This window comes from Heterostelium album (assembly GCF_000004825.1).
Source record: "Heterostelium album PN500 unplaced genomic scaffold PPL_scaffold2, whole genome shotgun sequence".
NCBI lineage: Eukaryota > Evosea > Eumycetozoa > Acytosteliales > Acytosteliaceae > Heterostelium > Heterostelium album.
The window spans coordinates 2,234,679-2,248,314 of record NW_008805064.1 but is presented as its reverse complement, the minus strand read 5'-3'; the positions used below and the strand labels follow the sequence as shown (position 1 = coordinate 2,248,314).

Here is a 13,636-nt window from a genome sequence, read left to right as displayed (position 1 = left end):
ACAATTAATTTAGTTTGTATTTAGAAACAAAAAAAAACATGGGAGAAATGTTTACAGATATTGCCATGAATAACATGGAAGAAGGTGTTTCACCTGGACATCCAAGTGAGATGAACAATGGTGTACAGCTAACATTTAAGAACATTGTATATAAAGTAACCAACAAACGTTATAAGAAACAACATAGTCTGACCTACAAGATGTTCAATCACAAAAAGATGAAATCCATTGTTCCAGAGTCTGAAAAAGAATTAACAATTCTCCATGGTGTAAGTGGTGTTATTGAACGTGGAGAATTAGTTGCATTGATGGGACCCTCTGGATCAGGTTTGTATTAATTAATTAAGTCCTTATTGTTTTTTTTTTTTTTTATTAATTTTATTTTTTATTTTTTATTTTTTCATATCACATTTTTTTTTTTATAAATATTTTAGGTAAATCAACACTCCTTGATATTTTGGCCAAGCGTAAGAGTAGCGGTCATATAACAGGTCAATTGTTGGTCAACGGAAAGGAAATAGGAGAAGCCTACAAAAATTATTGCTCCTATGTCACCCAAGAGGATATTCTACTTCCAACTGCAACAGTAGAAGAAACTCTGAGATTCTATGCCGATCTTCGTTTATCCGATGCCTCCGACGAATACAAACAAGAGCGTATCAGAGCTGTCTTGGAGGACATAGGATTGGCAAAGAAAGCAAGTTCCAAAATTGGTGGAATGTTACCAGGTGGAATCCAACTTCGTGGTCTTTCAGGTAAGATTTAATTATTATTATTTTAATATCAATCATTATTTTTTTTTTTAACTTAATTAAATTAATTGATTATTAGGTGGTGAGAAACGTCGTGTTTCAATTGGATGTGGTCTTGTAACTAATCCATCTCTAATCTTTTTGGATGAGCCAACTTCTGGTTTGGATTCGGTGAATGCCCTAGTTGTAATGAAGACTCTAATGAATCTTTGTACAAAGGGTGTGACTGTTATCTGCTCCATACATCAGCCAAGACCAGAGATTTGGAGACTTTTCAACAAGGTAATGGTAGTTGTCAAAGGTCGTATGATTTACAGTGGATCCGACATCCTCTCGTACTTTGACTCGCTTGGCTTCCCAACACCACCACACGTCAATCCAGCTGACTTTTGTTTGGATGCTGCCGTTGAGATTGGAGAGAGTTCTCGTTACATTGAGATCTGTGAGCGATGGCAACAACACTGGGAGACTGAAGTGAACACTGCTGCTTTGCCACCAGTCGAGGACCAACAGCCACGAAGAATTCCATCATGGGCATACCAATATCAAATTTTACTCAAACGTGCATTCCGTGATTTCCTCCGTAATCCCGGTAATTTCGTAGCCAGAACCATCACTGGTGTTATTGTTGGTCTGTTGTTTGGTGCATGCTTTGGAGGTCTGGGAGAAACACAAGTCGATATCCAGAAGATCATTGGTGTTATTTTCTTTTTGATTTCCGGTCTCAATCTCACTCCCTATGCTGTAATTTCTCTTTTCTTGTCGGGTAGAGCATTGTTCAACCAAGAGAGAGCGGCGAAAATCTACCATCCCATCCCATACTTTCTCTCGATGCTCACTGTCGAGAATATAGTTGTAGTGATTATTGCTATTCTTATGGCAGGTATTACCTATGCAATAAGTCACCTACGTTGGTCGGTTGGTCGATTCTTCTTCTCGATGCTTGTGTTCTACTTTGTCCACTTGTTCTCTGATCTCTGTATTATCTTGCTTACCAATCTAACAGGTACAAGTGACCATACTTTTGCAATTGGTGCCGGTTTGTCTGTGGTCTACCAGTTGTTTGCCGGTTTCTTTGTTCCAGTACAACAGCTCCCAAAGTCATTCGCATTCCTCCACTATCTCAACCCTCTCTTTTATGCATTCGCGTCACTAATGGTAAACGAATTCGAAGATCGTCCACTTGTATGTCCACCTGAACCACAACCATGCCAATATCCCAATGGTAACGATGTGATCAAGGCATTCGGTCTCGACAACTGGACAAGAGCAGACGCATTCGGTGTTACTGTTATGTGGACTGTTGTATTCTTTATTTTAAGTTATCTAGCACTTACATTCTTGCACAAAGAGAAACGTTAATTCTCACTCACACAACATTTTAAAATTGTAATAAAAATTCGTCGACCTACACTAATATAATATTGTTAACTTAGTCAATTTCACTTTTAATTGTAAAGATGTTCTCATCTATGATAAAAATTGTTTAACTTCATACCTACTAGTCAAATATTACTTACTCTTGATAAACATCACCATAATAACTAAGGTGACTGAAGCTATAGTCAACGACCCCTATTTCTCTAGAGTTTTAAAATATAAAACAATCCTGGTACTTTTAAATATCTCTAATATTGAAATTTCAATCCTGTGCGGCTTTTGGTCCATTAATTATATTGTTTTCTCTGCCAATCAATCAAGCATTCAAATATAAAAAAAGTATAAATAGGTAATATCTTTATACTGCTGATTGTTATTTTTCTACCAAAAATGTTAATAAGCACCCATTAATCTGTATATTGTCCAATCATGTGCTATGTCTAACTTTGCCTGTATTGATTGATAAACTTGATCAACCAATTTATTTGATTGAAAGAATAATGAATTGATTAAAAAAAGTAATCTCTTTGCTGAGATCTGTGTATTAATAACTTCAAATAAAAAGAGGACCTCAACCTGATTGTGTTGTTTCAAAAAATAAAAATTAATCATCAGATTGTCAAAATTGTCTCCAAGTATGTGGATTGAAAAATCACATTTTATCTTTGGGTTGTTTTTTTTTTTGTTTTGAGCCTCCTCACTTTTCTTTTTTGTTATCAAAAGAATCTTTGTTTTGATATATTTTCTTGTTGGTTTTTCAAGAGAGTCAACCATATAGCACTAGCGAACTATTAGCTATTTTTTTCTTTTGTGTACATCAAACAACCTTACCAACAACAAAACAAGAAAGATTATTTTTAGATACATCAATGAAAATAGCTCGTTGTTACACAAATCTTTTGTATCGGAGAAAATGGCATCAACTCAAAATAGATCGACTAAACAAAATTTTTCTTTATTTTTTTTTTGAAAATTTTTAAAAGGCATTTTTAAATTTTAAGGTGGGTGGTTTTGAAAAAAACAATTTAATTTTAATTAGAAAAAAAAAGTTTAATTTTTAATTAAAAAATGTGGGTATACCACCACGATTTTTGAGCGTAATTTTCTTGCAATGCATTGAGTAGTGTGACTGACCATCAATCAAACTTTTTTGACAAATATATCAATTTTTTTTTAACGGTCACAACATTAAAATAACAAAAACACATTATTGAGTTAGAAAAACCTAAGCTAATTTGATCAAAAAACAAACACACTGCACCTCCAATCACACACACACAAATAATATGTTAATTAATTACTATTAAAGATATATATAATAATAGTTTAATTTCTTGAAATATAACAAAAACCACTCAATTTTTTTTTTTTTTAATAGCAGTTTTGACAACAATAGTAATTATTGGAATTATTGGCACCAACTAGTTTTTCTAAACTATTTCAACACATCAATTTCATTTCACATTATTTATTAATTAAACACCCACCAGTATTCTATCTAGAATAGCAGGCACAAAGTAGAACCATAATAACCAACAACTTAATCAGCACAGCAGTGTGACATTTTAAAGAAATATTCAAGATATTTATTTTAAATTTACTTTTTATTTATTTAATAATCATATTTTATAGCAGTAGTAATAATAATAAAAGTATAATAGTAAATAGTTTTAGAGAGTTTATCATATTGTAACAAAGGTAAAATTTTAGTTCAACAACAACAACAATAATAATAATCAACATCAATCATCTTGATCATAATATAAAAAATCTTTGTCTTTTGGTCAAACATCAATCCCAATTTAACTTACATTTGTCTCATCTTGTTTGATGAGTCGCAGATGATACAAAAACAAAAAAAATATCCAAAAAAAACAACCCAACTGTAAAATAATAAGCTGCAAAAACAATCAAAAATATCTTGCAATTTAGTAAAACTATAATTATGATGATCGCAAAACATGAAACAGTTAGGAGTAAATTTGATTGACGTGACACAGCAACAGTAAAACAACAACAACCAAAGTTGGACTTGTAATAATATTGATTCAATTCCAATAATTATAATGATAAGATATTATTATCTTATCATATACGATATTATAAATTTTAAAACCACAAGAAAACCCAATCAATCAATCAAGAATCGATAATTTCCATTTGAGAATAACAATAATAGTAATAGTAATAATATTGAAAAATCGTATATTGGAATTGAATTAAATAGGTTGTTTCGATACTTAAGAGGTACATATTATATTATACAGATTTTAGTATTCAGTAAATTCTAGTCAATAATAACAATACTATAGTAATGGATTCTATTTTACCAAAATCAGTAAAGACTAATCGATTTTAAAGAGGTGTTTTATACATAAGTCAGTCATCTTTACATCGATGGAGCATCTGCTTATTCATACATATTCCCCAACACCCATATTAATTAAATATAAATTAAATCAACAGTTAGATTATGTTTTGTTATTGTTTAATATTGTTCATTCAACAACAACATCAATCTGTCAAGATAAATCTATACAAGTCAATCTGATAATCTAATACAAGTGTAATTTTAGTAATTCAGTACATCATATCATCTAATAAATAGAAATAAAATCAAATATTATATGTTTTATTTTGTTTATACAAGTAATGTAATGTAATAGTATGGTATTGACCAAGTTTGTTCGACACATATCACTTCTCAACTAAAAACTTGAAATGATATCATTTTTATATCAATCATTCATTACTATTGTGTATATATATATATATATAAATTTAAATTAGGATCAAGTTTTACTACACTGATGTAATCTCTTTAGTATATATGCGAATATCATAAAAAAAAACAGCACAAAAATCAAATAACAACATTTAGTTTATGATATTTAAAAAAAAAATAAATAATTAAATACCATCTACAACACAGTTCAATTGCAAACCACCAAACCACCTATCAAAATCCTATAATCACAACCTCAAAAATGATGGTATACTTAACTAACATCAATGTGTTTTAAACATTGATCATCAATTATGTCATTATTTAAATTAAACCCAAGTTGACACAAAGCTTCTCACACACACACTCTCACTCATCATTCCTATCTTTTACTCTCTTGTATTGTACACCTTATAATGTATCATCATGCTCACCCAAACCATTATTAATAAATAAATAAATAAATAAATTAAACACTCACACACTATTGTTTTTGGAGTTGTGATGAGTATGTATTGGACTACCTCCTCATCCTTTTATATCACCCCAACCTACTTCAGCACAAACCCAAAGATTGTTTTTAACACCAACCTTTTTTTTTTATTGAAAACTAATATTAAAATCAACAAGTGGGTGACTTGTTGCTCAATTTGTGTTTTTTAACATTAATGTTATGCTGTTATTGTTTTTTAGAATATTAGTAATAACATATTTTTGAACAAAGAGTTTTTTTGGTTCAAAAGAGGGAGTGAGGAAATAAAGATACTCCTGGCTATCATATATGATACAACTCAAAAATCCACGGATTGTTTTAGTTATTTGTTGTTGTTTAATTTAAATAATTTATTTAAATTTGGATTGTTTGATTTGATTTTTCTCTTTTGTTTTTGGTTGTGTTTTGTTTTTATTGTAGTTATTGTTATTCTTGATTTGGATTTGATTTGTTTTTGCATTAATCTTTTACCTTTTTGTTTAAATTATTTCATCATATTATAATATTTTTATTTTTGGTTTTACGTGCTATGTATGCTCTGCATTAACATTATTGAGTTTTCTTAACTTCATGTAACAACATCATCAGCATCAACATCATCAAGTTAAAAATAAAATAATAATAATAATAATTTCCAAATTCAAACAATCACCGGTTGGCTGCCATCTAAAAACGCTAACCCATCCATAAAATCAAATCAACAAAACAATTGTTTCCAATTCAATTCAATTCAATCCAATCAAATCAACAATATCTTAATAATAATAATCATTCAATATATTTAAAAAAAAAAAAAAAAGAAATTGACTACTAATTCAAGATCTTTATTAAAAATTAAATTTAGATAGACAGATAGATAGATAGTTGGAATAATCAAGTAATAATACATATCGTTTGTAGCAATAGTTTTCAGTAATAATAGGTATTTTAGTTAATAAGTTAGTTAGTTTCGAATATTTGTTGTTGAATGTTTGACAAACTCAATCAAAAGAACAATTATAATAATAGTAATAATAACAAAGAGAATAAAACAGAAATAATAATAGAATAGTCTGTTCACTTTACATCAAGGGTCACAACGTTCAACATCAAAAAAAAAAAGAGCACACAATCACACTTTTCGATCTCCCTCTCTTTTTGTTTGTTTTTTTATTAATTTTTAAAATTAAAAATTTAATATAAAAGTTTCTGAAGAGTAAAACACTACAATCACCCACTTCCTATAGGTTAAAGTGCAAAACAATCAAGTCAATTAAACCAATCAAAAATCAATCAAATTCATTATCAATCAGCTTGGCATCAACAACAACAATAACAACAATTTCTATAGTTAGAGTTATACATATTTTTTATTGTTATTATCAATATTTATTTATTTATTTATACTATTAATTAAAATATATATCAAAGCTATTTGTTTTTAAAATAAAAAGATCAAACTGGAAAACAAATAACATTTGAAAACAAAATAATAAAAAAAAAAACAAAAACCTCACTCCATATATATATACCATATAAAATAATAATCATAATAGTAGAGAAAGCTGGGAAATGAAATCAGTAGCCAATAGAGCATTGGAGCAATCGTTGAGTAAAGATGGAAAAACAGTGAGAATAGAGAATACTAAAATCAAACAAGTCAATGGACCAGCTTTTATACGTGCAATACAACAGACGGGCAGTGTCAATACCGTTTTTATCAAAAACTGTCGACTCAAGGTGTTACCCACTGACATCTCAGAGTTGGTCACTCTCAAAAAGCTGGTCGTCGAAGAGAACAAGTTGGCAGAGATTCCAAGTCTCGAGAAACTAGAGTTGCTCGAAGAGATGAGTTTAGGTGGCAATGAAATCACTAGATTCCAAGTGTCAATCACCAAATTGCCACTATTGAAATATTTGGATCTCTCATGCAATCTTCTCGGAACGATTCCGGTGCGTCTCTTTGGAATGAGTGCGCTGCGCACTTTGATTTTAGATTCCAATAGTTTCTCCACTTTTCCCACACATCTATGCGAGCTCGATTCTCTGACATCCCTGAGTTTTGCCGACAATCAAATGCGATCGATTCCCGAAGCCATTGGAAATATGCGATCGCTCACAACACTGGTGCTTGCCGGCAACTGTTTAGAGTCGTTACCGGCGGAACTTTCGATTCTACGCCACCTGAAACACCTTGACATCTCGAGCAACTCACTGAAAATACTGCCAGACGGCATAGGAAAGCTCTCGCAACTACAACACCTGTTGGCGCAGCACAACAAGCTGCGAACCCTGCCCGACATCATTGGCGAATGCCAACTCCTCACTATTATCCGTGTAAATAACAATCAACTCACACACATTCCATCGACTATTGGAAAGCTATCGCGACTCTCTGAGCTTCACACACAGGAAAACAGACTGATGACTCTCCCCACTGAGATCGAGGGTTGTCGATCGCTGAGAAAGCTGTATCTCGAGTACAACAAGATATCGATGTTACCACGACAAATCAACCTCCTCACCAACCTCAACCTGTTGACACTCCACGACAATTGCCTGGTGGAGTTACCACTATTTTTAAATGTAGATTTCCTTCAACACATTGTACGTCTCACCCTTCACAACAACACATTCTTTGACCAGATTCAGCTGGAACCAACCAGTCAAAATTCATCGACCACCGATGCCGTTCAGATTCTCCTCAATCATTTCAACCAATCTTCACACGCACACTCCAATCTCACACTCCACAACAGCAGCAGCAGCAGCGGTGGCCTTAACAGCAACAACAACAACAACAGTTCAATCATGATTTTCGATTCAATTAAAGAAGAGGATTGCTCTTCCATCAGTAGTTCCGTTCCACAGAGTGGATTTTCTCCGCACAGCTCACCGGTATCACGCTCACCGGCATTCACCAATGGATTCATGTATAATAGTAACAGTAGCAACAGTTTGTCCAGTCTCAACGGAACTGGCACCACCAAGAAGAAACTAGAGACACCAGCACCAAAAACACCGGTTCACAAGAATCTCTTGAATTTCTCAAAGGAATTCTCGTCGGAAGATGAAGACAGCGATTCCGACACCGCATCAACAACCTCGAGTTCACTCTATTCCAACTCGATTCCGAAGCGTCTTTCGATATCACCACGTTCCAGTCTGAGTTTGAGTGGATCGATTGAGTTGTCTGCTTCGACCATGGCAATGAATCAGTCATCATCGCTCGCCTCTTTGGCAGCTGCCAATTCTCGAGAGCAACTCATGATGCGACCACGTCGTGGAAGCACACAGGAATCACCATTGTCCATCTCGGTGGTATCGAATCAATCGGCACCAGCCGGACCACAATCACCATCCTCAGTCACACCCACACTAAATCTCTCCCGATCGTCCTCGTCATTCCTCAACATGTTGAATCGTCGCAAGTCCGTATCGACCACACCCTCAACGACACCGCCACCCTCACCACACTATCGTTATTTCCAGAACCTCTTTGAATCGCTAGTCGAGGATCTCGATTACTCAAAAACAAGAAAAGAAGAACTACTCAACCAAACAACAGAGGATAAATGGCAATTCCTTCAAAGACTTAAACCAGATTGTACAACAACTTTAATAAGTGTAAATATTATAAAAGATTATTAATTTATTTCGACAGAACAAAAAATTAACATTCTTATATTTTTATTACAATTATAGAATGGTATTTTCAATAATAATAATCAATTAAGTAGTTCATCATCGGATTTGAAATCAATATTATCATCACCACCAAAGTTGAATGGATCAACCAATTCAATGTCATCACCTAAAGCACCACCTTCAGCCAACATTGGTAAATCATTCCCAAGAAGTCCAAGATCAATTACACCACTTGGACCAAGTAACAATGCTAGAGTAACGTCACATTCACTTTTCACAATTGAGGATATCAGTAAACTAAGATTGGCACTCACAGAGAAGCCTGTCAATTGGGTTATCAACTTTGCAGAGAGTTCAGGTATCAATGCAATTTTAAATATGATTTCGATATTCTCAAAGAAAGAAAGGTATATATATAGTAATTCAATTGGATTCATAATCTATCAAACTTTTAACTAACCAAAAATCATTTAATAGTAAAATTGAAGATGATCATTTAGTTATCAATGAATGTTTATCATGTATAAAATTATTATCTGAAGTATATGTCATAAAGAAGAAGATCAAGAAGAAAATATAAATATTCTAATACTAATTAATTTATTATTAAAATAGTTGGAATTACATTCTATTTTATTGACAGATACAACAGATACGATTGTTCCTTTGATGGTAACACCTAGTCTTTCAGTAAAGAGAGCGACATTTGAAGTTTTAGATAGTCTGTGCAAGGTATTTCCAGTGGGTAGCTCCGTTGTAATGGAATCACTGCGAACATTCGCAAGAAACACAGAGGTTACATTGCAACAAACTTTTAAATATATAATAGCACCGTTGGCAGGTGAATTTGCTGCTGATCTCAAAGTAAATTGCATGTCGTTAATAAACCATTTGATTCGTGGTTGTAAGGATGTTGCACTGCGTGAAGACGTTCGTACGAAATTCTTGGACTGCGAGATACTCAAGATCATAAAATCACTGAGAATCGATGGTGAGGGTATTGAAACGTCGTCTTGGAAAAGGCTGGAAGTTGAAATGTCGACTTTTGAAACCCTGATTATCGAGGACGAGATTCAACTGTCTCCACGTTGCATAGAGTACGATTCCGGTGGTGAAGAGACAGGTTCCGTTGTTGGTAGCGATCCCAAACTCCCGGTTTTAATTTCTTGTTCACCCGAGGAGGGAAGCAGCACTCTCAGAGAAGTATTGGTTCCAATTACCAAGAAATCACAGGCTGCCGACGTCATTCGTACGATTACCAGTTCGAACTCCAATCTTAAGGAGCTTGGCGAGTGGGGATTGTACGTGCGCGAAACCGACAAACCATCGGAATCCGGAAGATTCTTGCGCGACGAGGAGTATCTAACCGACCAGCAATACGACGGTGCCAGTGACAAGTTCCGTGAGTACTCACTCAAGATGGTGCCGTGGAAGGTTCGCGTCAACTTGGAGCGAATCAAAGAGATGGGTGTATCTGCGAAATGTCCAGCAAATTTCATCGTTGAAGAACCGATGGATCCAACACTCACTTGCGCCAGACTGGTCGACCACCTTGTCACTTCTTACCTTCCTCAAATCGGTCAATACGCTCTGGAGTCCGATGATTTCGGATTGTATTTAGATTCGTTTGGATTTGGAACTGGAACAACTGGTTATTGGTTGGAGCCACTCGAAAAGTTGCATGTGAACAGCGAGATTTTCAAAGATCCAAAGTGCACTGTCGCTCTGCGTCTTCGTTTGAAGTTGGTCAAGTTGAAGTTTGCAGATGACAGTTTCGAGCAGTTGAGACTGGATTTGATGTTGCAAACCGAGAAGATCTTCAAGGAGATTTCAGAGAAGGTTGTCGATCCTGAGAACAGTGTCAATGTCGACCACTACAGCATTTTTGTCGATCGTCAAGACCAGAGTAGTGGCGCACCCACCGACAAGAAGAATATCGAGTGGATCGAACCTGGACGTCCACTTTACCACTATCGTATTAGCAACCGTGTGTGTCTGAGATTTGCAGTTCGTCCGTCACCCATCACCCTGATGATCGATGCATCACTCTTCAACAGTCCGGAGACGGCGGACGGTGAATCAACATCGTCGAACAATCCCGATGAGAACGAGTTGGAATCAAAGGCTGCCACTGTTGGCGATGTTGCAAGCTTGATGATGTCAGTGCCACAACCTATCAAGACAAAGACTATACAAGTTCAAATCCCATTGCATCTGCCTCTACAAGAGTCACTCGATACCGAGCTCAATTGGCTGGAATGCAAGATCGATCAAGCAAAGTGTCGATTCCATATCGATTCATTCGATGGACCGATTATCAATCAACATCAACCGCTGCTCACTCAATACTTTACTAAATCCAACAAGCTATTTGTCGAGCTTGCCGACGAAGCTGACTTGGTAGTACCTCAGTACGTCAAACACAATGCAACCAACATCTGGGAGGAAGTAAACGATAGAACTACTATATTCTTTGACGTCGATCCAGTCACTTTCAAGTTGTCCAACGTCATTCGTGGTGCAACTCTAAACAAACTTGTCGAGGTGTCAACCAACAACATAGATGTCGATCGTGTCACAATGAACATTCTCCTGATGACCTACACTTCTTTCACCACCTCTGATACTCTACTCGACAAATTGATAGAGAGATACAACGTGCCAGAGAGACTGGCCGATACCAAAAACGTAGTGCAATTGCATGTGATAGTATTCATCAAGAATTGGTTAGAACAACAGTCACCACAAGCTGCATCCGGTGGTGGACTGGAAGAGCGTTTCCTCGAGAGAATCAACCAGTTTATTGAACGAATGAAAGAAGATGGTTACTCAAATATGGTGCCGCAACTCAAACGTCTCATTGACATGGCAATCAAAGAGAAGCGTGCCTACGCCATGCCAGAAGTGCCACGTCTCACAACAGTGATTCGCGCGCCTTCCATCTCTACTGCGTTCTTGGAAGACGAGTTGTTTGTCGCGCAGCAACTTACACTCCGTGAATTTGAAACATTTAGACGTATTCAACCGGTGGAGTTTCTCAATCAGGCATGGAACAAACCGAAGCTACAGTACAAGGCATGCAATCTCCTAAAGATGATCGATCGATTCAATCGTGTATCACTTGCAATCTCCACCAGTATCCTAGCACAAATCAAGTTAAAGTCACGTGTTAAACTGATTTGTCGTTACATCAAGATAGCATTGCATCTCAGAGAGCTCAACAATTTCCATCTACTCACCGCTTTCCTTGCGGGTATTCGCAACTCCTCCGTTCTCAGATTGCGTGTTTCCTGGAGTAAAGTACCAAAGAAGTATAAACAATCTCTGGAGGACTTGGAGAAACTCATGTCCATGGAAGGATCATTCAAAACCTTTAGAAGTTTAATTAAAGATCTTGTACCACCATGTATACCTTATTTGTAAGTATTGCGAAATATAGTAGTAATAATAATAATAATAACAATAATTGATCTTTATCAAAATCTAACCGATTATCTTTAATTTTTATTTTTAAAAAACACAACAGAGGTGTATATTTAAAGGATTTAACATTTATTGAAGATGGTAATAATGATAGTATGGATGGATTGATCAATTGGGGAAAGAAGAAATTGGTTTACAACATCATTTCGATCATTCAGAGTTGTCAGTATATTCCATACGATTTCGGACCACCCTCATCAAAAGCGGAACAAGTACTAGCATCATTCGATTCATTACCTGTCGCCAACGATGAAGTACTCTATCAAATGTCTCAACAACTTGAACCGAAAATTTAAAAATTATTCTCATTTGGTTGAAAAACATAAAAAAAACAATCACATAACAAAATAAAATAAAAAAAAACACTCAACATATATTTTTGTAGACATATAAATAACTAATGATGTATTGTTAATTCAATTCTTTAAAAAAAAAAAAGAATATACATATATTCGTTCATATTAATATGAATGTATGTATGTATTTATTAACAGTTAGTTAAATTCAAGTTATATTCTCACTTTATAAAATTAACCCAATATATCAATAAAGTTTGAGAGTGTGAGATGTTAAGAGAGTTTGCATTATGAATACTTTTAAAATATGATAAAAGAGTGTGAAATTTATTTAACTTCCTAATTAATTAATCGAGAAGAGTGGTAATTTATTGCAATAATTGTCATTTTACTAGCTCATTCATGATTTTTAATTGATCATGGTAACAATGCAATATGTTCAATTAAAAATTTTAAATAATACAGATTAAGATTTACTTGGCAATCAATTACCATAAACAATAAGCTTCATTTATAACAACAATTGCTTTATTGAACAAACAGAGCGGTGGTGTTTCTGATGCTGTTCTGATGCTGTTCTGATACTAATGAATGATTAAAATTTTGTGTTTATTGGGTTATGTGTGATTTATGATTTATGATTATTTTTTGATTTGTTAAGTTTGGTAAACAAAACAAGTTGGTCATTATATTATGATATACACTTGATTTTATTGGTTAACCAATAAAATATTTATTGATGTTGTAATTCATGATTTTAAAAAATCTAAACACTAAAAAAGAAGATTTATCTTTTCGATCAAAAATAAGAACTGATAAGTGTGGTTGTGAATAACAAAAGTGTGAGGTTAAATTTTAAAAAATTCTAAATCAGGTGAGT

At 34.3% G+C, this 13,636-nt stretch overlaps 3 protein-coding genes across 3 annotated transcripts; 2 read left to right on the top strand and 1 right to left on the bottom strand.

Annotated features, from left to right (window-relative positions):
- Positions 1 to 38: 38 nt before the first annotated feature.
- Positions 39 to 2,114, top strand: abcG12 (ABC transporter G family protein; the record flags this gene model as incomplete). The annotated part of the gene is made up of 3 exons (XM_020573166.1): positions 39 to 327; positions 435 to 755; positions 832 to 2,114. The coding sequence occupies 3 exons, from the start codon at positions 39 to 41 to the stop codon at positions 2,112 to 2,114; spliced, it is 1,893 nt and encodes a 630-aa protein (XP_020437283.1).
- A 70-nt stretch (positions 2,115 to 2,184) lies between these two features.
- PPL_02173 (uncharacterized protein) lies at positions 2,185 to 3,954 on the bottom strand (the record flags this gene model as incomplete). The annotated part of the gene is made up of 5 exons (XM_020573165.1): positions 2,185 to 2,197; positions 2,273 to 2,335; positions 2,578 to 2,683; positions 3,213 to 3,277; positions 3,944 to 3,954. 5 exons carry the CDS (start codon positions 3,952 to 3,954, stop codon positions 2,185 to 2,187), a joined length of 258 nt encoding a protein of 85 aa, XP_020437282.1.
- Positions 3,955 to 6,901: 2,947 nt separating this feature from the next.
- Positions 6,902 to 12,756, top strand: gefL (Ras guanine nucleotide exchange factor; the record flags this gene model as incomplete). Its single annotated transcript, XM_020573164.1, has 7 exons — positions 6,902 to 6,941; positions 7,920 to 8,650; positions 8,822 to 8,956; positions 9,035 to 9,384; positions 9,455 to 9,518; positions 9,593 to 12,396; positions 12,504 to 12,756. The coding sequence occupies 7 exons, from the start codon at positions 6,902 to 6,904 to the stop codon at positions 12,754 to 12,756; spliced, it is 4,377 nt and encodes a 1,458-aa protein (XP_020437281.1).
- Positions 12,757 to 13,636: the final 880 nt, after the last annotated feature.